Source organism: Mobula birostris, chromosome 13, assembly GCF_030028105.1.
Source record: "Mobula birostris isolate sMobBir1 chromosome 13, sMobBir1.hap1, whole genome shotgun sequence".
In the NCBI taxonomy this organism is placed as follows: domain Eukaryota; kingdom Metazoa; phylum Chordata; class Chondrichthyes; order Myliobatiformes; family Myliobatidae; genus Mobula; species Mobula birostris.
In genome coordinates, this window is record NC_092382.1 from 41601122 (window position 1) to 41628123 (window position 27002).

General features: G+C 46.9%; 1 protein-coding gene and 2 non-coding genes across 3 annotated transcripts; 2 read left to right on the plus strand and 1 right to left on the minus strand.

Annotated features, from left to right (window-relative positions):
• Positions 1 to 4605: 4605 nt before the first annotated feature.
• Positions 4606 to 4678, plus strand: trnav-uac (transfer RNA valine (anticodon UAC)). The gene has a single exon. It is a non-coding gene; the product is annotated as a tRNA-Val (tRNA).
• Positions 4679 to 7973: 3295 nt separating this feature from the next.
• Positions 7974 to 8055, minus strand: trnas-gcu (transfer RNA serine (anticodon GCU)). Its single transcript has one exon. It is a non-coding gene; the product is annotated as a tRNA-Ser (tRNA).
• A 4058-nt stretch (positions 8056 to 12113) lies between these two features.
• LOC140207564 (uncharacterized) lies at positions 12114 to 20443 on the plus strand. The gene is made up of 2 exons (XM_072276110.1): positions 12114 to 12141; positions 18516 to 20443. The coding sequence occupies exon 2, from the start codon at positions 18921 to 18923 to the stop codon at positions 20142 to 20144; it is 1224 nt and encodes a 407-aa protein (XP_072132211.1). The 5' UTR covers positions 12114 to 12141; positions 18516 to 18920; the 3' UTR covers positions 20145 to 20443.
• The last annotated feature ends 6559 nt before the right edge of the window (positions 20444 to 27002 follow it).

A 27002-nucleotide genomic window follows, 5' to 3' on the forward strand; every position in this document is an offset into this window, starting at 1 on the left:
CGTTCTCACGGAGTCTCCCAAAGGCGGCGCTGGCTTTGGCAATCCTGTTGTTGATCTCAGCGTCTATGTTCACTGCGCGAGAGAGTATGCTGCCCAGGTAGATGAAGTTGTCGACTGCCTGGGGGTTCTGGCCCTTCACCGTGATGCGCGGCTCCTGGTATGGCTTTCCTGGGGCAGGCTGGTACATAACTTCGGTCTTTTTGGTGCTGATAGTGAGACCGAAGTTGTCGCAGGCTTGTGAGAAGCAGTCCGTTTCACGCTGCATCTCCTGATCTGTGCTGGCGTTGAGTGCGCAGTCATCAGCAAACAAGAAGTCTCTGATGACAGTCTCTTGCACCTTTGTAACTGCCTGCAGGCGCCTAAGGTTGAACAACCTGCCGTCAGTCCTCTACCTGACGTGGATTCCTTCTTCGTAGTTACGGAAGGCATCTGTCAGCATGGCAGAGAATACCATACTGAACAGAGTCGGGGCAAGAACGCAGCCTTGTTTGACGCTATTTGTCACTGGGAAGGCCTCCGACTCGTCGCCGTCATCCAGAACTTTCACCATCATACCGTCGTGGAACTGCCGGACGATTGTGATGAACTTGCTGGGGCAGCCAAATTTCTCCATGATCTTCCACAAGCCTTCTCTGCTGACCGTATCGAAAGCCTTGGTTAGATCGACAAAGGTCACGAAGAGGTCGCTGTGTTGCTCCTGGCATTTTTCCTGGAGTTGGCACGCAGCAAAAATCATGTCCGCCGTCCCAAGTTCAGCACGGAAGCCACACTGGCTTTCTGGGAGCATACCTCGCTCAAGATGTTGGAGAACGCGGTTGAGCAGGACGCGGGCCAGAACTTCCCCGCAATGGACAAGAGGGAGATGCCTCGTTGGTTGTCGCAAGACTGGCCGTTGCCTTTCCTCTTGTAAATGTGGACTATGCTGGCATCTTTCAGCTGTTGCGGGACCTGTCCCTTTTTCCACATGGACTGGAAGAGAACAGTCAGCTTTTGCATCATGACAAGGCCTCCTGCTTTGTATAACTCAGCAGGGATTCCATCGGGTCCTGGCACTTTGCCACAGGAGAGTTGCTTCACTGCCTTCCTGACTTCATCTACTGTGGGGAAAGTGTCGAGGTTCTTGTTGATCTCTACCTGGGGCAGGCGGGCAATGGCCTCGTCGTTGATGTCGGCAGGGCGGTTAAGGACGTTGTTAAAGTGCTCAGCCCACCGATCCAGAATCTGCTTCTTCTCTGTCAGCAGCTGCGTCTCATCTGCGTTGAGGAGAGGTGAGGAGCCGGATACAGCCTTAAGCGCATCGTAGAAGCGCTTTATGTCGTGGCTGTCTGCATAGCCCTGGATTTCATCGGTCTTCTTGCTGAACCAGCTGTCCTGCATCTCGCGAAGTATTTTCTGCACCTTTCTTCTTGCGTTGGTAAAGGCATCTTTCTTGGCTAGCGACGTGGGGTCGTTCTGATGCGCTCTGTAATGTTGATGTTTCTCCGTTAGTAGTGCCTGTATTTCTTCATCATTCTCATCAAACCAGTCTTGGTGGATACACGTTCTTCTGGAGCGGTCGCAGCAGCGCTGAACGACGAGAAGCAGGCGTGGGATTTGCCATCAATTCTAACCTCGCCCGTAAACTCACCAAGCACCCAGAGAGCATCAACGACCGCCTGATGACACTTCAGCTCCCACTTGCAAACAAGAAGAGTGCTGCGCTGATTAGTGCCTACGCTCCCACCATGACCAACCCAGATGACATTAAAGACAAGTTCTACGAAGAACTCGACGCCCTCATCTCAGCAATCCCACAGTCAGAGAAGCTCATCGTTCTCGGGGACTTCAATGCCAGAGTAGGGACAGGCTACCAAACCTGGGAAGGGATCATTGGAAGACACGGCACTGGCAAGTGTAACAACAACGGCCTTCTGCTCCTCAAGACATGCCACACACGACCTTGTCATCACCAACACCCTGTTCCACCTACCCACCCGCAAGAAGACGTCATGGATGCACCCACGCTCGAAGCACTGGCATCTGATTGACTGCATCATCACCAGGAAGAGGGACAGGATGGGTGTCAGAGTGACGAGAGCCATGTGTGGTGCCGACTGCTGGACCGACCACCGCCTCATCGTGTCCAAGTTCAGGCTTCGCATTCTGCCCATGAGAAGACCCCAAGGGTAGAAGATTGCAAAGAGGCTGAATGTCTCCAAGCTGAAAAGCAGCAGGGTTGCAGAAGAACTCGTCGATGACCTTGAAGGCAGACTGCCAGACACACCACAGCATGACGGGACCAGCGTTGAGGAACAGTGGACGGCCTTCACAGACGCTGTCTACACTACCGCCCTCGAACACCTCGGACCAGCAACCCGAAGAAAGGAAACTAAGTCTCCATTAATTCCACGTGGTAGACCAAATGCAAAGATTACTCGCATTGGCAGTCTTAAGACACAAAATGATTCCCAGAGACACAGGACCTACTTTTTACGATCGCAAGTGACCCTCAGAACGTTATATTCGGGTTACCTTACTTCATAATTTCCATTCGCGCTCACCCTGCCACCACCACCCCCCCGCCCCATCTATCCCTCTTGCTGACAACTCCCCCTACCTGTCACTTTTCCAGCTGGTTTTCACTGCTTTCCATGCGTGTTTTTTTTTTTTTCTGTTGGGAACTTCAATACATGAACCGTGTGCAATCAATTTCAGATCATCATGTAATCTGCTCACGGGTAGTGTAGCCGAGAGGTTTCTGTCTCCAGTCTTTAAAGTGAAGAGGCTTCGAATCACAACACAGCCACGGCTCGAATGTCCCCCTATGCTTTTTCGAGAAGCTGTCGTTGGGCGGATGGTCGCAACCGACATTCACCATCCTGCAGTTGTAACAGAAATCTCTCATACCCCTGATGATCCCGTACTTCGATTCTCCTTCCACCCCAGCGGAGTAAAACAGTGGCTAAGATTGTGTCACTAAATTGAACGTAGATTGTTTTTTACAAGTGGAGTACTCATGTTGTAATTAATTTTGGAAAGAGCTGACCATCCACTCTCCAAACAGACTGGCCGGAGCTCTCATCATTGAAGCCAATCTGTTCTTTACATAGGTTAACCCAGCGTAAAAGAACAGGTCGAGGAGAGAATCTCTCTGCCCACCAAAGTCCGCCCCTCATTGAAACATGCGATAGAAACACCATTACAGTTTATCCACGTTGCTAAAATTACCTCTGCATTGAACGGAGTCACATCCACGTTTCACTCACGTAATAAATATGTGCACTGATCTGCCAGCGTAAATTAAAACAATATACTGTCCATAATCCCGATAAAACCCCGCATGGATTTGTTCCTGCTGTACATGACATTAAATCAAAGGTAGAGTCCCGGCCGATATGCAAGCTATCAGTTACCCAGTGAAACCGCGCGACATGCGATGTACCCAGCATACGCGCCGCGCCGCAAATGCTTGGAGGACAGTATCAAACTCCACCTTCCAGCACCCTGACATGGGGTTAAACTGGAGGAATTATCCATGTCATTGCGGCTGTTGTTACAGTACAAGGTGAGCGCAGGGAATGAAAACTAAAAGGTCCGGAAATGGGCAATTCCTTGGTTACTTTTCACACTAAACTATTGAAACCTGCAGTTGAGACGATTCCATTCTGGAACAGAATTATAAATCAGTTCTTCCATGTCCAGTGTAATCCGATTTCTGACTTGCTTTACCAAGCTGCTGTTAAAGAATGGAGCCCTCCACCAAATCTACTGACATGCCGATTATCAGATCCTTCAGGCTCTCTGTGACCTGCGACCTCTGATGTGACCGACTCAGCGCTGCTGTAAAATGCTCACATTCCCGCTCTCCTGTTACACGGGGCTCGCTTCCTGATGGTTATTGTGATTAATATAATTTTCCATCCAAAAGAGGTTGTTTAATTATCCGCAGATGAGTGGGTCTGGTTCAGATACGACGGAACAGATTGGAAAATGAAGATTAAGATGGAATTAATGAAACATTAGTGTGATTGTGTGTTTAGTAATAGCTCGCTTGTGCACTAGGCGGGGCTAAAGACATTGGTTTCTGACTCTACAGATGCTATTTCCTCTTGTTTTCACTATTTCCGTTGTCTATGAATTATTTCCTTCAATTAACGTTCTGGCGAGAGTGACGAGAACGGAAGATTGGCGAAGACTGGCGAAGAACTAATCTACAGCGAGAAATGTCAAAATTACAGCTGAATTATCCTTGAGAGGCGGGGAGCCACCATGTGGTGACTGAAGGACATTGCAGCGACCGATACGTTTTTTGTTGCAACACACATCAAAGTTGCTGGTGAACGCAGCAGGCCAGGCAGCATCTCTAGGAAGAGAACCAGTCGGATGTTGTTGGATGTTGCGCCCTGACCAAAACATCACAGCAAATTCGTTGTGAAATTAATAAATATGCACTATAAAGTTGGCCCTTGTTCCTGAAGTGGGAACGAAGAGTGGGCAAAATTTAGTTTTCTATTGCTTGCGGGCAGAAAAAAATTGTCCTTAAGAACAGGATGAATAAATAGACAGTCGGAGGTGCAGGGTGTCTGGTCAATGCTCAAAAGCGTAGAACATTGAGCTCCTGGCAGCGTTTCTGTGGTGTAGTGGTTATCACGTTCGCTTTACACGCGAAAGGTCTCCAGTTCAATCCTGGACAGAAACACTCTTTAGGCTCCAGGATTTAGGAGGCACGTGATCTCAAAGATCCCGCGAACTTTTACGTTCGTATTTACATTTATTATCATGGGTATACCCCTGCGGGAAATTGAAAAGGAATGGTCAAAAACCTCGTGCATAATCTACAGAGCAAGGGAATTGGGAACCGTTTTGTTTCGAGACAAGATGATGATGCGAGATCATATATCGGTATAGAGTTATAGTCACTATATTTTAATATGTCGGTCTTGCTGAGTATTGATGCAACATGTAACTACTTACGGAATATCCCACGCGTGCATGCAGATGAGTAATTAACCAGTGATGTTTTTCTTTTCTTCGTCGTTAACGTCACGAATAAGTTTATATTTCGGTATACACTTTGCCCTGTGACTCAACACATAGCTCCCGATGTTCCCTCGGCACCCTGTTACCTCTATTACATTATTAAAACATAAGGGTCAGTTATCTTCATCAAACCGGCCACTGTTACGTATATTCTTCAATGTCTTGATGGCGAACTTACCACTGATGTTCCAATCTGCCCACAGTCGATATAAAATATGTATCACTGAAGTTGCAGAAATGTCAGTCAAAATGTATCCGGAGGTATCAGCAGAATGGAAGGGAGAAAACATAAAACTGTACATCGGAAGTAAAGAGACAGATGGGTGGGGAAATCGCGGTTTAATCGGTGCCGCCCACAGTATTCATGCGCTGTATGGAAATTCCTTCAGTTTGTGTTTTACTTGTAGATTCCTCGCCTGCGTGGCCGCGGTTGATGCATTTCACTTACTCGGTCCGGACGTTGTGCCGCTCTTCTGCTGTCTCCGGAATCGGATGACGAGAACATACTCCGCTCGATCTGTCTTTGATATCAGTTCGGTACACTCGAGTATTAATCGACACCGCGCTGTGTTTAATCGTTTCTGACGCGTGTTCTGCAGGAAGGTTTGAAAATCACCTGCTTCGGGATCTGTGCGCTCAACTCCCAGTTCAGAATTTCCGCATGCACCTCCATCCGCCCTTCATCGTTGCGAAGAGACGTAGGCTGAATGGGGAAACTGATAAACATCGCAACTTATAGTGACACTCACACATTTTCCCCTGTAGGCGCATTTGTACTGATCGTTCAAGGAACAGCAGACTTTGGAACAGTTCAGGAGAACTGGAAAATTAGAAATGTCTCTCCACTCTTTAAAGGGAGAGAAACAAAAGACAAGAAATTTTATTCCCATTCCCATTCCCATTCTGAACACATTTTAATTCCACATCCCATTCCCATTCTGATATGTCTGTCGACGCCCTCCTCTACTGTCAAAATGAAGCCACACTCAGGTTGGAGGAACAACACCTTATATTCTGTCCGGGAAGCCTCCAACCTAATCGCCTGAACATTGACTTCTCTAACTTCCGCTAATACCCCATCTGCCCCTCTAACCCCATCCGTTATTTATTTTTATACACACATTCTTTCTCTCACTCTCCTTTTTCTCCCTCTGTCCCCCTCACTGTACTCCTTGCCCATCCTCTGTTTCCCCCATCCCCATTTTCTTTCTGCCTAGGCCTCCTGTCCCATTATCCTCTCATATCTCTTTTGCCAATCACCTGTCCAGCTCTTGGCTCCATCCCTCCACCTCCTGTATTCTCCTATGATTTTGGATCTCCCTCTCCCCCTCCCACTTTCAAATCTCTTACTAGCTCTTCCTTCAGTTAGTCCTGACGAAGGGTCTCGGCCTGAAACGTCGACTGCACCTCTTCCTAGAGATGCTGCCTGGCCTGCTGCGTTCACCAGCAACTTTTGTCTGTGTTACAGGAAATGTTAGGCTCGTTAGTCTTCTTCCGTGTTTAGGACGATGTTGTCCATTATTAAGGATGAAGTTTCGGGGCACTTCGAGGCACATATTAAAATAGGGCAAAGTCAGCATGGTGTTCCTCAGGGGAAATTTAGCCTGACAAATCTGTTGGAATTCCTCGAGGAAATAACAGACAGGATAAATGGAGAAGGGTCAGTGGATGTTGCTGGCCTAGAAAATCAGAAGGAATGTCACAGGGTGCAACTCTTGAGGTTTCTTAACAAGAGGAGAGCCGATGGTCTTACGGGAGTTATACTAGCATGGATCGAAGATTGGCTGAATGGCCGGAGGCAGCGAGTGGAATTAAGTGGAGCGTTTTTCTTGTCGGCTGCCGGTGACCAGTAGTTGTTTGGACCACTTATTTTCACGTTATATGTCAATAATCTGAATAAGGGGATTAATAGTTTTCTGGCCAGTTTGCAAACCGTATAAATATAGGTTGATGGTTATGTTGTGTGAGTGTTGATCAGCAGGAACTTGGCAGAAGGAACTGAACTGATTAGGAGAGAGATGTAAAATTATATTGGGATGTGTATGGTCGTTCACTTAGGCAGAAGCTATAAAGGCGTGGTCTATTTTCTAAACGGCGAGCATGTTCAGGAAACAGATGTGTAGAAGGAAGCGGGAGACCTGGTACAGGATTCCCGAAAGATCAACTTGCAGGTTGACTCAGTATTAACGAAGGGAAATGCAGTGACAGCTTACATTTCGAGAGAACTGGAAAAGGAAAACAAGGATGTAATGCTGAGTCTTTGTAAGGCATTGGTCAGACCGCAGTTGGAATCTATTGAGCAGCGTGTGTTCCTTAACCAAAAGCGGGTGTGCTGGCATTGGAAAGGGCCCAGGAGACATTCGCCAGAATGATCCTGGGAATTACAAGGCGAAATATGCACAGCGTTTAATGACTTTGGGACTATACTTGCTGTAGTTTCGGAGAATGACGCGGGTATCCCATTGAAACTTATCGAATAATGAAAGGCCTGGAGATAGTGGACATGGAGAGGATGCTTCTTGTCGTGGAGAAGTCTAAGAATAGAGGGAACTAACCCAGAATATAAGGAAGTCATTTTCGAACTGGGGTAAGGAGAGATTTCTGTAGCCTGATGGTTGTGAATTTGTGGGATTTATTGCTACAGATAGCTGTGGAGGCCACGTCATTCGATATATTAACAGTTTCATGATCAGTAAGGGGGTCACATGTGACGAGGAGAAGGCAGGAGAATAGGGTTGAAAGGGATAGTATATCAGCCATGCTGGAACGGCAGAGCAGACCCGATGGGCGGAATGGCCTAATTCCTCTCCAAATGACCAAATTTGGAGACAAATTCCAATTGTGAACATTATTTTTCATGACTCACAAAGCAAACTATCTGGCAAATATTGGAGACTTGGAAGCTTTAAAGTACAGTAATAGTTCAACAGATGGCTCCTCACATAAAGAGGTCACGACGAGGATGGGATTCGAACCCACGCGTGCTGAGCACAATGGATTAGCAGTCCATCGCCTTAACCTCTCGGCCACCTCGTCTGTTCTTCTGTCTCTTGTGTTACAAAATTCTGAATTTCTTCACAGCACTTAGAAACTCCTCTTATGTTAGAAATATTTGTTTTCAGATACCATTTATATTTACTTTGCCTGTGATGCTTACCAGAATTTCTGGATATTGGGAAGAAAGACTTAATGGGATAGGTGCTAACCATAGGGAAAAACAGAACTAGCTATTATTGGCATTTCAGACGCCACCGCCGTGCTATGCCAAATTGATCGATTCCGTGCGCTGTAGCTCTAAGAAATAGTGTGTTTTGGGTAGTGCAGTGAGATAAAATTATATCGAATTTAGTAAACGTCTAGTAACTTGTTTATCAAATTGTTTGATTTCAAGAAACACATATTATCGTAAATTATCATCTGGCTCCAAAACAACGGCGTTTCGTGTATTGGCAATTATGAGAACCCGATAGCTATTAAATTACAGAAACGCTGAAGAGCACTTAGCTCTGTCTGCGGCAGCAGATCTGAATATCCCAACCTTAACCGACACAATGCATGGCTGCTCGGTTCTGGTATATGCATATGATATATAAAAATAAATCACGCCCGATGATGTTTTGAATGAACTGTACCATTTTGCTGATTCCACTCCCAGAATTTAGGGCCGCCTCAAAAGTCAGAGGCGCGTGCCTTTAAGGATGGCTTTTTATGTAAGAGAAACAGAGATACAGAATATTAAATCCTTGTAAATGAAAGTCGCAAAATGTAGTGATATTAACAACATTGGCCGAACTTTCATCTGGACGTGTGTAGCAGCATTGGGCCGGTACCGAATTTAAACGAGAGCCGATGGTGGTACGGCCTGGGGGAAGTATCTGAGGGTGAGACCCTCTTAGTGGAAGCTCCAAACTACCACGAAGGAGGGGAGTTGACCGCTGAAGACACCTCGGTGAGAGAGAGGTCGCGGCGACTGGCCCCTGCAGCCGTGAAGGACGTGTGTGTGGATTATAGGACTCTGACAAGGCGCACTGTCATTGACCTGAATACGGGTCTGACGGCCGAAGACGCGATGGTCTGTCTGAATGGTGCGATGTGGTTTAATGTGCTGGATCTGAGGAGTGGATGTTGCCAGATCCCGATGAGTGAGGCCAATGAGGAGAAGACGGCAGTTATAGGTCCCCTAGGATTCTTCCAGTCCGAAAAGATGCCACAGGGCATATCCGGAGCCCTTGCAACCTTCCCGCAGGGGACGGGGGATGTGGACTTGTTTGGAGTTTTGGTGTATTTGGATGATCTCCGAGCATTGGGATTCACCATGGAAAGCTATGAATTGAGGCGAGTGAGGGATCCCGGGAGACTAGGGATAAACTAAATAAAACTTTCTTTGGACGAATGCCAGCTCTGGAGAAGGACGCAGATCCTGAGTGTTTGGCTGAGAGAGGAGATTTGTACCGCTGAACTGAACGCTCAGAAATGCAGGATGGAGACTGAGTGCTGCAATTTTGGGACAACCATTGAAGGATTGGAGTCCATGCTCATCAAAGTGGAGACGGGGAAACGGTATTCCGAGCCGAAACTGCGGTCATTACTGATGAATTAATCCAAAGAGACGCTGCAATGACCAACCTTCGAAAGGATCAGCAGAAGCTCAAGAAATCGACCCAGCACAGATTGGAAGAAGCTGGTGGTGTAATTGCGTCCCAGATAGAGATGGACACGGAGCGTGGGTCAGAACTGCTGCGACTGCGGGTGGAGGTCGAGGAGTCAAAGAGTCAGAGGACATCTCAATTGCCGGAGGTTGAAGAGGCCGCAGTGGCAGCCCAGGCTAAGTGCTTCCGTTTGGAGAGCATCAAACAGCATTTACCAATCGAGGAAATGGGGAGGAATATGGATTCGAAGGATGGTGTGCTGGTTGTGTGGTACATACTAGGTGAGAGTAAGCGTTCGACACGGACTAGAATGGTCGAGATGGACTGGTTCCGTGCTGTAATTGTTATATGGTTAAATGGTTATAGAAGGAGGTGGGACCATGAGGGAGGTGGTAGGCAGCAGGGGGAGGGGGTAGAGTAAAACTGGGATAGGGGAAAGGCGGGGGCGGGAATTTCCGGAAGATGGGGAATTCAATATTCATACCAAGGGGCTGGAGACCACCCAGACGGTATATGAGGTGTTGCTCCTCCAACCTGAGTTTAACCTCATCATGGCAGTAGAGGAGGCCATGTATGGACATATCTGAATGGGAATGTGAAGCAGAGTTGAAGTGGGTGGCAACCAGGGGATCCTGTCTATTGTGCTCGACGAAGCAGTCCCCCAATCTGCCTCGGGTTTCACCGATGTAGAGGAGGCCGCACCGGAAGCACTGGATGTAATAGATGACCTCTCATGGTATTTTTTAATTCAAATCAGCCCTGTGTTAAATGTTTAACTATCACGGTGACTGAAGGCAGCTGCAGGTTCATGAGGAACTGTTACTGTCAGATTCTGCAGTTCTTGCGGCTGCTCATCGCACCCAGGACTGAACCCTGGTCACTGAGTATTGGAGGAGTCTGTTCTGCTGATGTTAGCCTTAAACTAGACTGATGTTTAATATTGTGGATCTGTGAAAGATAAATCAGTTCTGTATCAAATCCCGTGTCTCAGGTACTTACTGTATCTACCACACTCACAATGTACACTAGAGAGGTCACTCGGCCCATCTGGTCCCTGCCCAGGTTTCGTTTCCATATCAGTATATGAAAATCTATCCCTGCCGTTCCCCTCTCACTCTCCCTGTGATGACAGGTTGCAACTAGTTACCACTCCGTGGGATAGGAGATTTTCTTTGAATTTCATGGAATCATAGAAATCTACAGCACATTACAGACCCGTTGGCCCACAATGTTTTGTCGACCATGTAACTTACTCTAGAAACTGTCTAGAATTACCCTACTGCATAACCCTCTATTTTCCTAACCTCCATGTACCTATCTAAGAATCTCTTAAAAGACCCTATTGTATCCACCTCTACCACCATCGCTGGCTGTGCTTTCCACACACACACCACTCTTTGTGTAAAAACTTAGCTCTGACATCTCCTCTGTACCTACTTCCAAGCAGCTTAAACCTATGCCCCTCGTGTTAGCCATTTCAGCCCTGGGAAAAGCCTCTGGCTATCCACACGACCAATGCCTCTCATCATCCTATACACCTGCATGAATTTCCTGCATGATTGTCTCCAGTCTGAATAAGACGATGAACTCACTGTGGTTTTGATGTTCTTTAGAGCTCTGAACTAAGGTGGTTAAACTCTTCCTTCCCCGCTCTTTTCAACGTTTTCTATCATTTTCACTCATTTCAAAGGACTGTGCCATAGACAGCTGGGTTGTTGCAATGCACCTCTAAAGTCTGACAGCAGACTAGCGAGTGAATCTTCGATGGAGCAGAGGCAGAAACCAAAGAGTTGCCAGCCTGAGTCAGGGCTTTGGGGCTCCAGAAAGAGATGGGGTCTAGAGTTTATGAGGAGGAGGAGGAAGAAGAGGAATCAGACCAGCAGGATGTGGCTACAGAAACATTTGGAAGCTGATTGATTTTTAAAAAGGTGGTTAATGTCTGCAAAATACTGGAGAAAATCAACAGATGAGGCCGCAAATGTGGAGAGGAATAAATAGATAACGATTAGGCCGAGCCCCTTCGGCATGGCTAGACTGTCTACTCCTCTGCTTAGTTGCTGCCCGAACTGCAGAGTTCATCCAGAATAGTGTGTGTGTGTGTGTGTGTGTGTGTGTGTCTACATTTCCAGCAACAGCAGAATCTCTTGTGTTTTATATCTGCATTTTGTAAGAGGATTGTACCTTGGCTCCTGACACGCGAAATGCCTGTTGATATTGAGTATATTATTTATGGAAGCTGCTTTCTGCGTGAAAACAGCTGCTGAGTTTTCTACACACAAAACACAGTGAGGCATGGACATGGAACCGGTGCCTGCAGAAACCTAAAGTCACCGTGATCATCCAGAAAGCGGTGCCTTAAAAATAACGCCCGCGCTGCAGCACCGATTAAATGCGCAGGCGTCAGGGTTGTTGACGTTCCCGAATATCACGCATGCGCGCAGTACACAAAAGGCCGCGGAACGATCAGCTGCAGGTAAGAGCATATTCCGGGCGGGGGGTTTCGACTCTGACTGAGGGGCAATTGCTCCTGCCATCGTGGCCCGCAATCCCGGGGCAGTCCTGTTCTCTTCCCTCTCTCTCTCTCTCTCTCAGCCCCACCATCCGTACACGGGCCCCGGGGAGCTTCCGGCTGATGAGGGAGTGGGAACCGATGCATCTTTCAGACAGAGCTGAGCTCCAGCTGTCTAAATACAAGGATTAGGAACTCGGGGAAAGGGAACAAAATCTTTCAGATCAGTAGCTGAGAAAATCTCCTTTGTTCTACCTTCAACCACAAACAAAAGAAACTCTGCAGATGCTGGAAATCCAAGCAACACACATAAAATAGGTAAATTAGAATTATTTTCCATAGATGCTGCCTGGCCTGCTGAGTTCCTCCAGCATTTTGTGTGTGTTGCTTGTTCTACCTCCTCTTGTTCTGGACGTTTCTACCCGTGGGAACATATTTTGACCCATTCTGTCCGGTTACATAATGATATCAAACACCTTTGTCCTGGGCAACATGTAGCTTTCACATAACAAACGTGCCAGACTCCAATGAGACAGACTGCTGCCCTTCCCTTCATATTCACTGCCATTGCCATCAATGAGTTCACCACCGTCAGTCACCTGGGGGAGGGTTCAGGAGAGATATTTATGTACAATACAGAAAATGGTATTACCTGTGTGTATTGTGGCAATGCAAAAGTTGCTGGAGAATTTGCAAGTGGGAAGAAGTGAGTGATATTGGGAAATCTGACTTTTTAAAGTATCATTTTACGAGCAAATCAGATATGGACAGTGTGCAAAATTTCTGTTGAGAAGATCCTTCATTACCCGCTGCAGGCCTGCTACATAGGTTGTGTGAGAGTGCAGATGAACATGATCAAACCTAGGGGAGATCAAAGTTCTTATTGATTGTGATTTGCTAACTGTTAAAATCAATACCTCTCTATATAAAATTCAGTGTGCACATTTTTGTTACTGTTAAAAATTGCACAGCGCAAGATATTTGCACACACTTGTCATTACAAATTTGAGGGGGCATTGGTGGAAAGGTGGGGAGACCTCCAGTGTCCCTGACACCATCACCTACAAGATGTGTATCCAGCTACACTTTAAGGAGTTGGAACTCAAAATGGATGAATTCCAGATCATCTGGGAGTCAGAAGGGATGATAGATATAACATGAAGAGAGGTGAGTTACACCCAAGGTACAGGACAGAGGAAACTGGGTGAGAGTCAGGAAGGGGAATGAGGTTAAATAGCCATCGCAGAGTGCTCTTGTTGCCATCCCTCACAACAGCAGATGGACCACTTTAGAAACTTGTTGGGCGGTGGGGGGGGGGGAATTACCTTGCAGAGGAAAGTCAAAGTGGTGATAGGGGATTAGTTAGTTTGGGAAATAAAACTAGCAGAGGTCTAATATCCTAGTGGTAAGGCTTGCAATTGCTAGTGTGGGGGTGGGAGTGTTGGTTAAAGTAAAGTTGCAGGGGGGTGGGGGGCGGGAGCCAGAATGACAGAACAGATAGTGGAGAGGGTGAATTGAATTGAATTGACTTTATTACATACATCCTTCATATACATGAGGAGTAGAAATCTTTACGTTACATCTCCGTTTAAATGTGCAATGTGTAATTTATAGTAATTTATAACAAATAGTTTGTACATAGGACAGTCTATATAACATAGAAATACAGTTCTATCAGCATGAATTAATCAGTCTGATGGCCTGCTGGAAGAAGCTGTCCCGGAGCCTGTTGATCCTGGCATTTACGCTGTGGTACCGTTTCCCAGATGGTAGCAGCTAGAACAGTTGGTGGCTGTTTCTGTAAATGTCCTGTCAGTGGAAAGTTCACATCTGCAGATTCGCTTTGCTGTCCGCACCACTCTCTGCAGAGTCCTGCCATTAAGGGAAGTACAGTTCCAAACCAGGCAGTGATGCAGCCAATTAGATTGCTCTCAATATTGCCCCTATAGAGTGTTCTTAGGATTTGGTGGCCCATAACAAACTTCTTCAACTGTCTGAGGTGAAAGAGGCGCTGTTGTGCCTTTTCCACCACACAGCCGGTATGTACAGACCACATTAAATCCTCGTTGATGTTTATGCCGAGGAACTCAAAGCTGTTCACCCTCTCAACCCCAGATCCATTGGTGTCAACGGGGGTTAACCTGTCTCCATTCCTCCTGTTGTCCACAATCAGCTCCTTTGTTTTTCTGACATTGAGGGAGAGGTTGTTTCCTGGACACCAGACAGATTTGTTCAGACCTAAGACGAAGTCAGCAATCAGAAGGTTGAGCATGGTGCGATGAATGTGCTGAGCTGTGTATATCACAATGCAAGAAGCATTGTAGGAAAGCCAGATGAGCCCAGGGCATGGAATTATGATATTGTAGGCATCACTGGGAGCTGGTTGCACCCAACAGTCTGAGGGATTCAGAGGAACAAATTTGTAGAGAGTTCACAGACTATACCAAGAAACAAAAGTTGATATTGTAAGTGATTATAACTTCCCATATGTAGCCTCCTGGTAAACCTCAGCTCGCTCAACTCGCTTTCATCTAGGGGAAGCAGCCTTCGGCCCCGCCAAACTGGGTAATCAAGTTTGTGTGGATGCTGTGGCCAGTTAGAAGATTAGGTTTTGTACCTTCAAATTAATCACGGACATGGGCACGTGACCGGGCTCTTCTTGTAGCGTATGGTGCGCTGTCTTCTCCAGCATCTCCGCCTCCACATTCAAGGATCAGTGACATTCCCACAAAATAACAGACAATACAGCATATGCCATTAAATGATTACAATTTATAGATATTACTGGAACTATGTAATTAATAGAGATAAAATATAAAAGGAAATAAAAGGCGCCAAACTTATCAAAGTTCACTTTGTGCACAACAGTTGGATCTCAAGTAACGGGGTCTTCTTTCCACCATTCAATCCCCTCCAACCACCTCGACCCGCCGCCTGGGACCAACCACAGTGGTCGACCAGACGCTCCACACGAGTATGTCTTCGTCTCCTCTCCTCGCTGAAGACCCTGGGCCTTGGACTCTGGCTCGTGGTCCATCCTATCGGCCAGCCCACAGCATCGTGTCCACTGTCTCTGTCCCCATCGTGCCTTCTGCGCCAAAGCCCGCGCATCACACTAGCTTACAGACACACAAGAAAAAATAACGTCTATCCCAATTGGTTAGCAACTGAATACTACTCTCTTTGTAACCCAAACAAGCAGCTAGAGAGAAAACTTTCTCAGCAGTTAACATAACAAAGAAGCCATTTTGGTTACCGTACACAGTAACATAAAAGAAGAAACCCCTTACACATATATTGACTGGGACTCCCATACTGTAAAAGGACTAGTTGTCAAATGTGCCTTAATTAGTATGGAAAATTTCCGATGTTGAAGTGTGCAGTAAGCTATTAGAAAATGGTCCAGGGCTGGTGACTGAAATTAGTGTACGGGAACACGTTATGTCTAGTGATCATAATGCCATGAGATTCCAAGTAAATACGGAAAAAACAGAGGTATGGACCAGGGGTTGAGATTCTAAATTGGAGAAAGTCAATTTTTATGGTATTTGCAAGGATTTGACAAGTGTGGATAGGGACAGGCTGTTTTCTGGCAAAGGAGTACGTGGAAAGTGGGAGTTCTTCAGAAGTGAAATTTTGAGGGTGTAGAGTTTGTACGTGCCTGTCAAAATAAAAGTTGAATTGTAACTAGTGCAGGGAACCTTGGTTTTCAAGAGATATTGAAGCCCCAGATATTTTGTTCCTGTAAATGCCTCAGGCTGTTGGGTGCTACCAAAACACATTAATGACTACAATATCATACTTCCACACCCTGAGCTCATCTTTCTTTAGTTGTCTTCTGTTGGTTTCTAAAAGCTTCTCAATCTGTTTTGCTCATTATCTGCACTCTCTTTGTTTTTTATGTTGACTTTGGCTTCTCACTTCAGCCATGGTTGTGTCCTCCTGCCTTTCTAATGCTTCCACTTTTTTGGGATGTGTCTATCACTCAGCTCCCGAATTGCTCGCAGAAACTCCAGCCATTGCTGCTCTGTTGTCATTCCTACCAGTTTCCCTTCCAAACAAGTTTGGCCAGCTTCCGTGTCACAGAAACATGGAGAAAGTCAGTGCAGAAACATGCCCACTCTGGAAGATCCGAATGGTAATTTATATGAGGAGACAAAATAGATGGGGGAGATTTTACATAGTATTTTTGCATCTGTATTTGCTCAGGGGATGGACACAGAGTCTATAGAAGTGAGGCAAAGTGGCATCAACTTCGTGGACCCTGTACAGATTACAGAGGTGGAGGTGTTTGCTGTCTTAAGGCCAATAAGCGTGGATAAATCACCAGGGCCTGACAAGTTGTTCCCTGGGACCCTGCGGAAGACAAGTGCAGAAATTGTTGGGGCCCAAGCAGAGATACTTAAATCGTCCTTAGTGACAGGTGAGACACTGGGGGATTGGAGGACAGCCAATGTTGTTCTGCTATTCAAGAAAGGCTCTAAAAATAAATAGGAAATTCTACATTGGTGAGCTTGACATCAGTTGTGAGGAAGTTATTAGAAAGTATGTGCAGGAAATCAATATATATTTGGATACATGTGGACTGATTAAGGATAGGCAGCATGGCTTTGTGCATGGTAGGTCATGTCTAACCAATCTTATAGAGTCTCTCGAGGAAGTTATCGGGAAAGTGGATGAAGGCAATGCAGTGGATGTTGTCTACATGGATTTTAGCAAGGCACTTGACAAAGTCACATATGGGAGGTTGGTCAAGAAGGTTCAGTCACTCAGCATTCAAGATGAGATGGTAAATTGGATGAGACATTGGCTTTGGGAGAAGCCAAAGTTGTGGTAGCAGGTGATTGCCTCTCTGACTGGAGGCCTGTGACTAGTGGTGTGCCACAGGGATCGGTGCTGGATCTGTTGTCGTTTGTCATCTATATCAGTAATCTGGATGATAGTGTGGTTAACTGGATCAGCAAATTTGTGGATGACACCAAGATTGGGGTGTAGTGGGCAGTGAGGAAGACTATCATGGCTTGCAGTGTGATTTGGACCAGCTGGGAAATAGTTTGAGAAACGGAAAAAGGAATTTAATGCAGACTAGTGTGAACCGTTGCATGTTGGTAGCACCAAGGTCTTACACAGTGACTGGTAGGGCACTGAGGAATGCTGCAGAAGGAAGGGATCTGGGAATACAGGTCCATAATTCACTGAAAGTGATGCCCCATTTAGATAGAGATGGAGAGAAAGATTTTGGCACATTGGCCTTCGTAAGCCAAAGTACTGAGTACAGGAGATGGATGTTATGTTGACATTGTACAAGACATTGGTGAGGCCTAATCTGGAGTATTGTGTACAGTTTTGGTCACCGACCTACAGGAAAGATATAAAAGAGGTTGAAAGAGTCCAGAGAAAATTCATAAGGATGTTGCCAGGTCTGGAGGACTTGGTTATAAGGAAAGATTGAACAGGTTAGGTGTTTATTCCTTGGAATGTAAAAGATTGAGGAGAGACTTGATGGAGGTGTACCACAATTATGAGGGGTAAAGATAGGGTAAATGCAAGCTGGCCTTCTCCACTGAGATGGGGTGGGACAACAACAAGAGGCCATGGGTTAAGGGTGAAAGGTGAAATATTGAGGGGAACATGACTGGAAACTTCTTCACACAGAAGGTCATCCGGGTGTGGAATGAGCAGACAGCACAAGTGGTGAACGTGACCTCAATTTCAACATTTAAGAGGTTTGTGTAGGTACCTGGATGGTAGGGATATGGGAGTAGAAAGCTTAAATAGTTCAGCACAAACTAGATGGGCCGAAGGGTCTTGTTCTGTGTTGTACTTTTCTATGACTGTAACAAGAACCATAAATAATATTAATATTCACTCTAATTCCTTTTAACAGACCGACCGTTCATCTCAGCAGCAAATTTTTATATGGCGTTAAAACTGTGGCACTTTAATCTAACAGTGCATAAAAGAAAGTCCCAGCTGCAGGTCAACAAAGGCTATTTGTGTGAGAGTGCTTCAGTCACTGTGGAACGAGACACCCATGTAGCTCAGTGGGAAGAGGGAATAATACCAATGGAGAGACTCAAACTGAGGCAAAGCACAGATTGGAGATGGCAGAAATGCCCCATTCTTATAGAGACAGGAAAAGCATCAGAGAGATTGATTCCAGTTAACATTTAATCCCAGATACCAGCACTGTGCCAGTTCGAAGATGAGTTCTCTCTCCAACTTGGGTTGAAGCTCACTGTAACAGTGTGATGTCAGATCACAGCTTGCTGACTAAAGTGATCTCATCTGAAATGTTGTCCTTCAGCCATTGATGGATTTTGTAAATGTTTTCACAGGTTAAAAACGACAAGGAATTTATCTACAGGAATCTCGAACACAACACGCCAGTTTTTCTGACTCTGTCCAGATATTTAAGAATTGGAGCAAGGGATTCACTCGATCTTCCTTCCTGCTCAGACTGGGCAGGGATTCAGTCAATCATCTGACCGACTGGCATGGCCGTCATTTTACACTGGGGAGAGGCTGTTCACCTGCTCAGACTGTGGGAATGGATTCACTGGGTCACCTCAACTGAAGGTACATCAGCAAGTTTACACTGGGCAAGACCATTCACCTGTTCTGTGGGTGAGAAGGGATTCAGTTGGTCTTCCCACCTGTAAGCACACCAGTCAGTTCACATTGGGCAGAGGCTGATCATCTGCTGAATTTGTGGGGAAGGATTCACTCGGTCAGCTGACCTAATGGCTGACCAGCGAGTTCACACCAGGGAGCGGCCATTCACCTGCTCAGACTGTGGGAAGGGATTCCATCAGTCAACCACCCTACTGGTACACAAGTCAGTTCACACTGGGGAGAGGCCGTTCACCTGCTCAGACTGTGGGAAGGGATTCACTCAATCGTCCAACCTAATAGTGCACCAGCGAGTTCACATCAGGGAGAAGCCATTCACCTGCTCAGACTGCAGGAAGGGATTCACTAGGTCATCTGACCTACTGGTGCACCAACGAGTTCACACTGGGGAGAGGCCATTCACCTGCTCAGATTGTGGGATGGGATTCACTCGGTCATCTAAACTGAAGGAACATCAGAGAGTTCACACCGGGGAATGGCCATTCACCTGCTCAGACTGTGGGAAAGGATTCTCTCGGTCATCCAAGCTACTGGCACACCAGTCAGTTCACACTGGAGAGAGACCATTCACCTGCTCAGACTGTGGGAAGGGATTCATTTGCTCATCTAATCTGAAGGCACATCAGCGAGTTCACACTGGAGAGAGGCTGTTCACCTGCTCAGACTGTGGAAAGGGCTTTACTCGGTCACCCGACCTACTGGTACACCAGCGAGTTCACACTGCAGAGAGGCCATTCACCTGCTCAGACTGTGGGAAGGGATTCACTCGGTCACCCGACCTACTGGCACACCAGAGAGTTCACACTGGAGAGAGGCCGTTCAGCTGCTCAGACTGTGGGAAAGGGTTCAGTCGGTCACCCGACCTACTGGTACACCAGCGAGTTCACACTGGGGAGAGGCCGTTCACCTGCTCAGACTGTGGGAGGGGGTTCACTCAGTCCTCCACTTTACAGAGACACCAGTCTGTTCACACAGGGGAGAGGCCGTTCAGCTGCTCAGTCTGTGGGAAGAGATTCGCTCGGTCATCCAACCTAGAGAGTCATCAGCGAGTTCACACTGGGGAGAAGCCGTTCACCTGCTCAGAATGTGGGAAGGGATTCACTCATTCATTCACCCTACACAGACATCAGCGAGTTCACACTGGGGAGAAGCTGTTCACCTGCTCAGAATGTGGGAAGGGCTTCACTCGGTCATCCAATCTACAGAGTCATCAGCGAGTTCACACTGGAGAGAAGCCGTTCACCTGCTCAGACTGTGGGAAGAGATTCACTTGGTCATCCCAACTACTGGCACACCAGTCAGTTCATACGGGAGAGGCTGTTCCCCTGCTATGAATGTGGGAAAGCATTTCTGCAATCATCCTGCCTACAGAGACACCAGCGAGTTCACACTGGGTAGAGGCCATACACCTGCTCAGAGATTGGGAAGAGATTCTCTCAGCCATCTCCATCAAATGTGCATCATTGAGTTCACACTGGGGAGAGGCCGTTCACCTGCTGTGAATGTGAGAAGGGATTCACTCAGTAATCTAACCTTGTAACACGCTACCGGGTTCACACTGGGGAGAAAGTTTCAATAAGCTTCATGCTGGATATTTGTCCATCATTGTTTCTCAATGCAATTTTGAGAGTGACTGTCGGTGCTGAACTTGGGGGGGGGGTGTGACGTCACCTGTGGGGGAGCACTCGTATTTAAAAGCACCACAATGGACATTTCTTATGATTTCAGTGGGACAACAACATTAATCACGGGTTTCATCACTGAATCCAGTGTTGTGAGATGTAAAGTCCCCTGTTATGTTTCCGGCTGTGCCGTGTTGTTGGTGGAGTGGGCAGCGTGGTGTTTGTCTCGATTCGGGTCACAACACCAGAATTGCCAGCGGGGTCCACACACAGTGTATTAGTGACCAGAAAACCTCTCGTCCCTGCAGTCTTTGTCTCCTGGTAAACTCAACACCCTGACAATGTGGATCATAGACACCCCTTCCTCTCAGAGTCAGGGGATCATTCAGACAGCTGATCAAAGAGAGGAATTATATTTATTGGTCATTAAAGTTCACCCAGATTCGATGTTATTGTTCCCGTTTGTGGGAGGGGTGGGTTTTGGGGGGTTGATGATCGGGATGCCGTTCTTTTTTATACGGGGGTGGGGTGGGAGTCCGATTTTTTTCGCTCTGAAAGCCTTTTTCTTTCTTTGTTTCGTGACTCTCTGGAGGAGAAAAAAAACTCAGAGTTGTTTATGGATACCTGCTTTGATAATGAATTAACCTTTGAACTATCCGTCCCGAGCGGGACTTCCCGTGTCCAAATATTTTCATTCCCATTCCCAATCCGACGTGTCAACCCATCGTCTCCTCTTGTGCCAAGATGTGGCCACCCTCAGGGTCCAGGATCAGCACCTTATATTCCGTCTGGGTTCATTTTCTCTTTCTTCTCTCTCTCTCTCTCTCTCTCTCTCTCCCCCCCCCCCCCCCGACTTTTCAGCTCAGTGCTTCAACTAATAAAGACAACCACACCATTTGCCTTCTTAACCACCCGATCAATCTCTGCAGTCTCTTTCAGGGAGCATTGAACTTGGAGTCTAAGATCCCTCTGATCATCAACACTGTTCAGGGTTTTGCATTTAACAGTGTACTGTCTCACACATTCGACCTACCAAGCTGCCAAGGTGATCATCACTAATCAAAACTCACTGAGATTTCTCAGGTCCTCTTGAATTTATTGCCAAGTGCACAAGTACGGGAAGGTACAGGTACAGAGAAACACTGACTTGTGGCAGCATCACAGGCAAGTACATTCAGATAACACACGGAACACAAATTATACGATTCTCTGTCAGTCACAATCTATAAATACGTTTTATGTCATTAAAAGTATATAAAATACATTGTGTTGTGATCAATATTAAAATGTGCATTTTGTGTCAATAACAGACTTGGAAATGTTGAATTTTGGTCCCTGTCTCCATTCCTCCTGTAATCCACAACCAGCTCCTTTGGTTTTGTGACAATGAGGGAGAGGTTGTTTTCTGGACACCACTGTGTCGGGGTGATGACTTCTTCTCTGTAGGCTGCCTCGTTATTATTTGCGATTAGGCCAATCAATGTAGTGTCGTAAGCAAATTTAATTAGCAGATTGGAGCTGTGGGTGGCGACACAAGTCATGGGAATACAGAGAGTAAAGGAGGGGGCCAAGGAGACAACCCTGTGCGTATGAGTGCTGAGGGTCAGAGAGACAGAGGTGAGGGAGCCCACTCTTTCCACCTGCCGGCGATCTGACAGGAAGTCCAGGATCCAGCTACACAAGGCAGGGTGAAGGCCGAGGTCTCTGAGCTCCTTGTTGATACCTCACGCCTTCGTATGGCTACTGCTCTGCCCATGACTGCAAGGAACTGCAGAGAACTTTGGAGAGCAGAGAACATCAGAGAAGCAAACCTCCCCTCCATGGACTCTTCCTACACTTCCCCTGCCTTGGAAAAGCCAGTCATATACTCAAAGATCCTCACAACCCGGACATTCTTGCAAACCTGCTCCCCCATCAGGGAAGAGATACAAAAGCCTTAAAGCGCATACAACCAGGCTCAAGGACGGCTTCCTGTCTGCGGCTATAAGCCAAATGAATGGTCTCCAGTCCGATAAAATGGACTTGATCTCACAATGTAATTCGAGATGACCCTGCACCATATGTCTTTCTGCACTGCACTTTCTCTGCAGCCATAATGGTTTGTTACAGTTATTGTTTTGTCGTATATCAGATCAATGTACTGCCGTAATGTATAGATCTGTGTGGATGGTACGTCAGGCAAGATTTTCACTGTAGCTCAGTACATGATAATGATAAACAAATTCACCATTTTAATTGTGTGTAAATATTAGACAGACTGAGCTTCTGCTTTGGAATGACAGAAGGAAACTTAACTGAACTATTGTTATTTCTGAGGAATGCAGATAAATAGAAAAGGCTTCAATCTCGCATTACGATCTGCGGTAACAACTATGAATTGCAATAATGTACATATTAAATTGTTAAATTATATAAATGTTGCAAAACTAGAAATAAAAGATGTAATAAACTCTTTTAATTGTGTGGAAATTCTGGAGCAGAACTTAACTAAACTGTACACATTTATGAGAAGCTCAGAAAAATAGAAATGTCTAAATTCTCAAATGCATGGCTTTGTGTTAAATGTTTAACCATCACGGTGACTGAAGGCAGCTGCAGGTTCATGAGGGACTGTTACTGTCAGATTCTGCAGTTATTGCGGCTGCTCATCACACCCAGGACTGAACCCTGGTCACTGAGCATTGGAGGAGTCTGTTCTGCTGATGTTAGCCTTAAACTGGACTGATGTTTAATATTGTGGATCTGTGAAAGATAAATCAGTTCTGTATCAAATCCCGTGTCTCAAGTACTTACTGTCTCTACCATACTCACAATGCACACTAGAGGCCACTCGGCCCATCTGGTCCCTGCCCATGTTTCTGTTCCATATCAGTATATGAAAATCTATCCCTGCCGTTCCCCTCTCACTCTCCTTGTGATAACAGGTTGTAACTCCTTGGGAAGGAGATTTTCCTTGAATTTCATAGAATCATAGAAATCTACAGCTCATTACAGACCCTTTGGCCCACAGCGTTGTGCCGACCACGTAACTTACTTTAGAAACTGCCTAGAGTTACCCTACCACATAGCCCTCTATTTTCCCGAGCTCCATGTACCTATCTACAAGTCTCTTAAAAGACCCGATTGTATCCACCTCTACCACCGTCGATGGCAGTGCATTCCACACACACACCAAACACTTTGTTTATAAAACTTAGCTCTTTCACCTTCTCTGCAACTACTTCTAGGCAGCTTAAACCTGTGCCCCCTCGTGTTAGCCGTTTCAGCCCTGGAAAAAAAGCCTCTGGCTATCCACACGACTAATGCCTCTCATCATCCTATACACCTGCATGAATTTCCTGCATGCTTCTCTCCAGGCTGAATAACACGATGAGCTCACTGTGGTTTTGACGTTCTTCAGGGCTCTGGACTAAGGTGGTTAAGCTCCTTCTTCCCTGCTCTTTTCAAAGTTTTCTGTCATTTTCACTCATTTCAAAGGTCTGTGCCTCAGACAGCTGGATTGTTGCAATGCACCTCTAAAGTCTGACAGCAGACTAGCAAGTGAATCTTCGATGGTGCAGAGTCAGAAACCAAAGAGTTACCACCCTGAATCAGGGCTTTGGGGCGCCAGAAAGGAAATGGGGCCTAGAATTTACAAGGAGGAGAAGGGAGAGGAATCAGACCACCAGAATGTGGCCACAAATGAAAGATCAGAAACATTTTGAAATTGTTCGATTGAAAAAAAAGGGTGGTTAACCTGTGCAAAATACTGTAGGAAATCAACAGATCGGGCCGCAAATGTGGAGAGGAATAAATAGACAACGTTTAGGCCGAGCCCCTTCAGTATGCCTAGACTGTGTACTCCTCTGCTTAGTTGCTGCCTGAACTGCAGAGTTCCTCCAGCATTTTATGTGCATGTGTCTACAGTTCCAGCAGCAGCAGAATCTCTTGTGTTTCATATCTACTTCGGCATGAAACACGCGGAAAGTTTGCTGATATTAAGTGCATTGTTTATGAAAGCTGCTTTCTCCATTAAAAGAGCTGCTGAATTCCGCCCCCCCCACCAAAAAAAAACTGAGGTATGAACATGGAACCGGTGTTTGCAGAAATGTTTAATGGCACCGTGATTACCCAGAAAGCTCTGCGTAGGAATGGTCGCGGTCGCTGAAGCGCCGATCGAATGCGCATGCGTCAGGGTTGCGGTTGTCCCGAATATCACGCATGCGCGCAGTACATAAAGGCCTCGGAAAATCAGCTCCGGGTAAGAGATATTCCCCGGTTGCCGGATTCGGAACAATTGCTGTGAGCTCCGGACACCGTGGCCCGCAATCCCGGGACATTCGTGCTCTCTTCCCTCTCTCTCAGCCACACGATCCGTACACGGGCCCCGGGCAGCTTCCGGCTGATGAGGGAATGGGAGCCGATGGATCTCTCAGACAGAGCTGAGCTCCAGCTGTCTAAATGCAAGGATTAGGAACTCGGAGAAAGGGAACAAAATCTTTTACATCAGCTGTTGAGAAATTCACCTTTGTTCTGCCTCCCATCACAGATAAGATAAAATCTACAGATATTGAAAATCCAAGCAACACACTCAAAATGCTGGAGGAATTCAGCATTTGTACTGTTTTCCATAATGCTGTCTGGCCTGCTGAGTTCCTCCATCATTTTGTGTGTGTTGGTTGTTCTACCTCCTCTTGTTCTGGACCTTTCTACCCGTGGGGACATGTTTTGACCCATTCTCTCTGAGGACACAATGATATCAAGCACCTTTGTCCTTGGCAACAAGTGCCAGACTCCAATGAGACAGACTACTGCCCTTCCCTTCATATTCACTGGCCGCCAGTCACCTGGGGGAGGGTTCAGGGGAAATATTTATGTACAATACAGAAACTGGTGTTACCTGTGTGTATTGTGACGATGCAAACGTTGCTGGAGAACTTGCAAGTGGGAGGAAGTGGAGTGATATTTGGAAATCTGACTTTTTAAAGTGTCGTTTAGCAAGCAAATCAGATATGGACGGTGTGCAAAAGCTGGTGTGAGAAAATCCTTCATAACCCTCTACAGGCCTGCAACACAGATTGTGTGAGAGTGCAGATTAACTTGATGAAACCCAGAGGATATCAAAGTTCTTATTAATAGTGATTTGCTAGCTGTTAAAATAAATCCCTCTCTATTTAAAGTTCAGTGTGCACATGTTGTTGTCACTGGGTAAAAATTGCACAGCACAAGATTTTTTGGCACACTGGTCATTACAAATTAGAGAGGACATTGGTGGGAAGGTGGGGAGACCTCCAGTGTCCCTGATGCCCTCACCTGCAAGATGTGCATCCAGCTGCAGCTTCGACATACCCACCCCACAGAATCCACAGCCTCCCGTAACTTCCTGTCGTCTATCACGCAGGTCTTAGACGACGGCAAGCAGGAGAGTCTGGATCGGCCACTGACCCTGGACGAGCTGACAGGCTCCATCCGTTCCTTTGGGTCGGGTAAGACTCCCAGAAGTGACAGCTCACCGGCTGAGTTGTACTCGGCTCTGTGGAACTGGATGGGCCCAGACCTGCTGGAAGTGTGCAACGCTATGCTTCTGGCCGGCAGTATGTCTGAGTCCATGAGGAAGGGCATCATCACCCTCATCTACAAGCAGAACGGGGAAAAGGAGGACATTAGGAATTGGAGACCCATCTCTCTCCTGAATGTGGGCTACAAGATCCTGTCCAAGGCTATCGCCAACAGGGTCGAGTCTGCTCTAGGACAGGTGATTCACCCGGACCAAACCTGTGCTGTACCGGGCAGGAAAATCTCAGACAACCTCGCACTGCTGAGGGACACCATCGCCTACGTGCAGGACAGGGGGGTGGACACCTGCCTGGTCAACTTGGACCAGGAGAAAGCCTTCAACAGGATATCACACACATACATGGCGGACGTGCTTTCCAAAATGGGATTTGGGGAGGGAATCCGGAATTGGATTAGACTGCTCTACACAGACATCCGTAGTGCAGTCCAGGTCAACGGGTGGGAAACAAACAGCTTCCCCATCAGGTCGGGAGTCAGGCAGGGCTGTCCCCTCTCCCCTGTCTTGTTTGTCTGCTGCATAGAACCCTTTGCGGAAGCCGTCAGGAGGGATGAGGGCATAAGAGGGGTGACGCTGCGAGGCAGTGGAGGGACCCAAGTGAGAACCTCCCTGTGCATGGACGACGTCACCGTCTTCTGCTCTGATCCGAGGTCAGTTCACAGGTTGATTGGCACCTGCGAACAGTTTGAGCTAGCGTCGGGGGCCAGGGTCAACCGCACGAAGAGCAAAGCCATGCTCTTCGGCAACTGGCCCGACCGATCCAGCGTCCCCTTCACCATCAGGTCTGACCACGTGAAGGTGTTGGGGATCTGGTTCGGAGGGGCTGAGGCATGCAACAAGAACTGGCAGGAGCGGACTGCCAAGGTGAAACAGAAACTGGGACAGTGGGGAGGGCGCTCCCTGTCAATAACGGGCAAGAACCGGGTCATCAGGTGTGAGGTGCTCTCAGGGCTGCTGCACTTGGCGCAGGTGTGGCCCGTCCCCCGCTCCAACAGCTCGGAAATCACCCGAGCTGT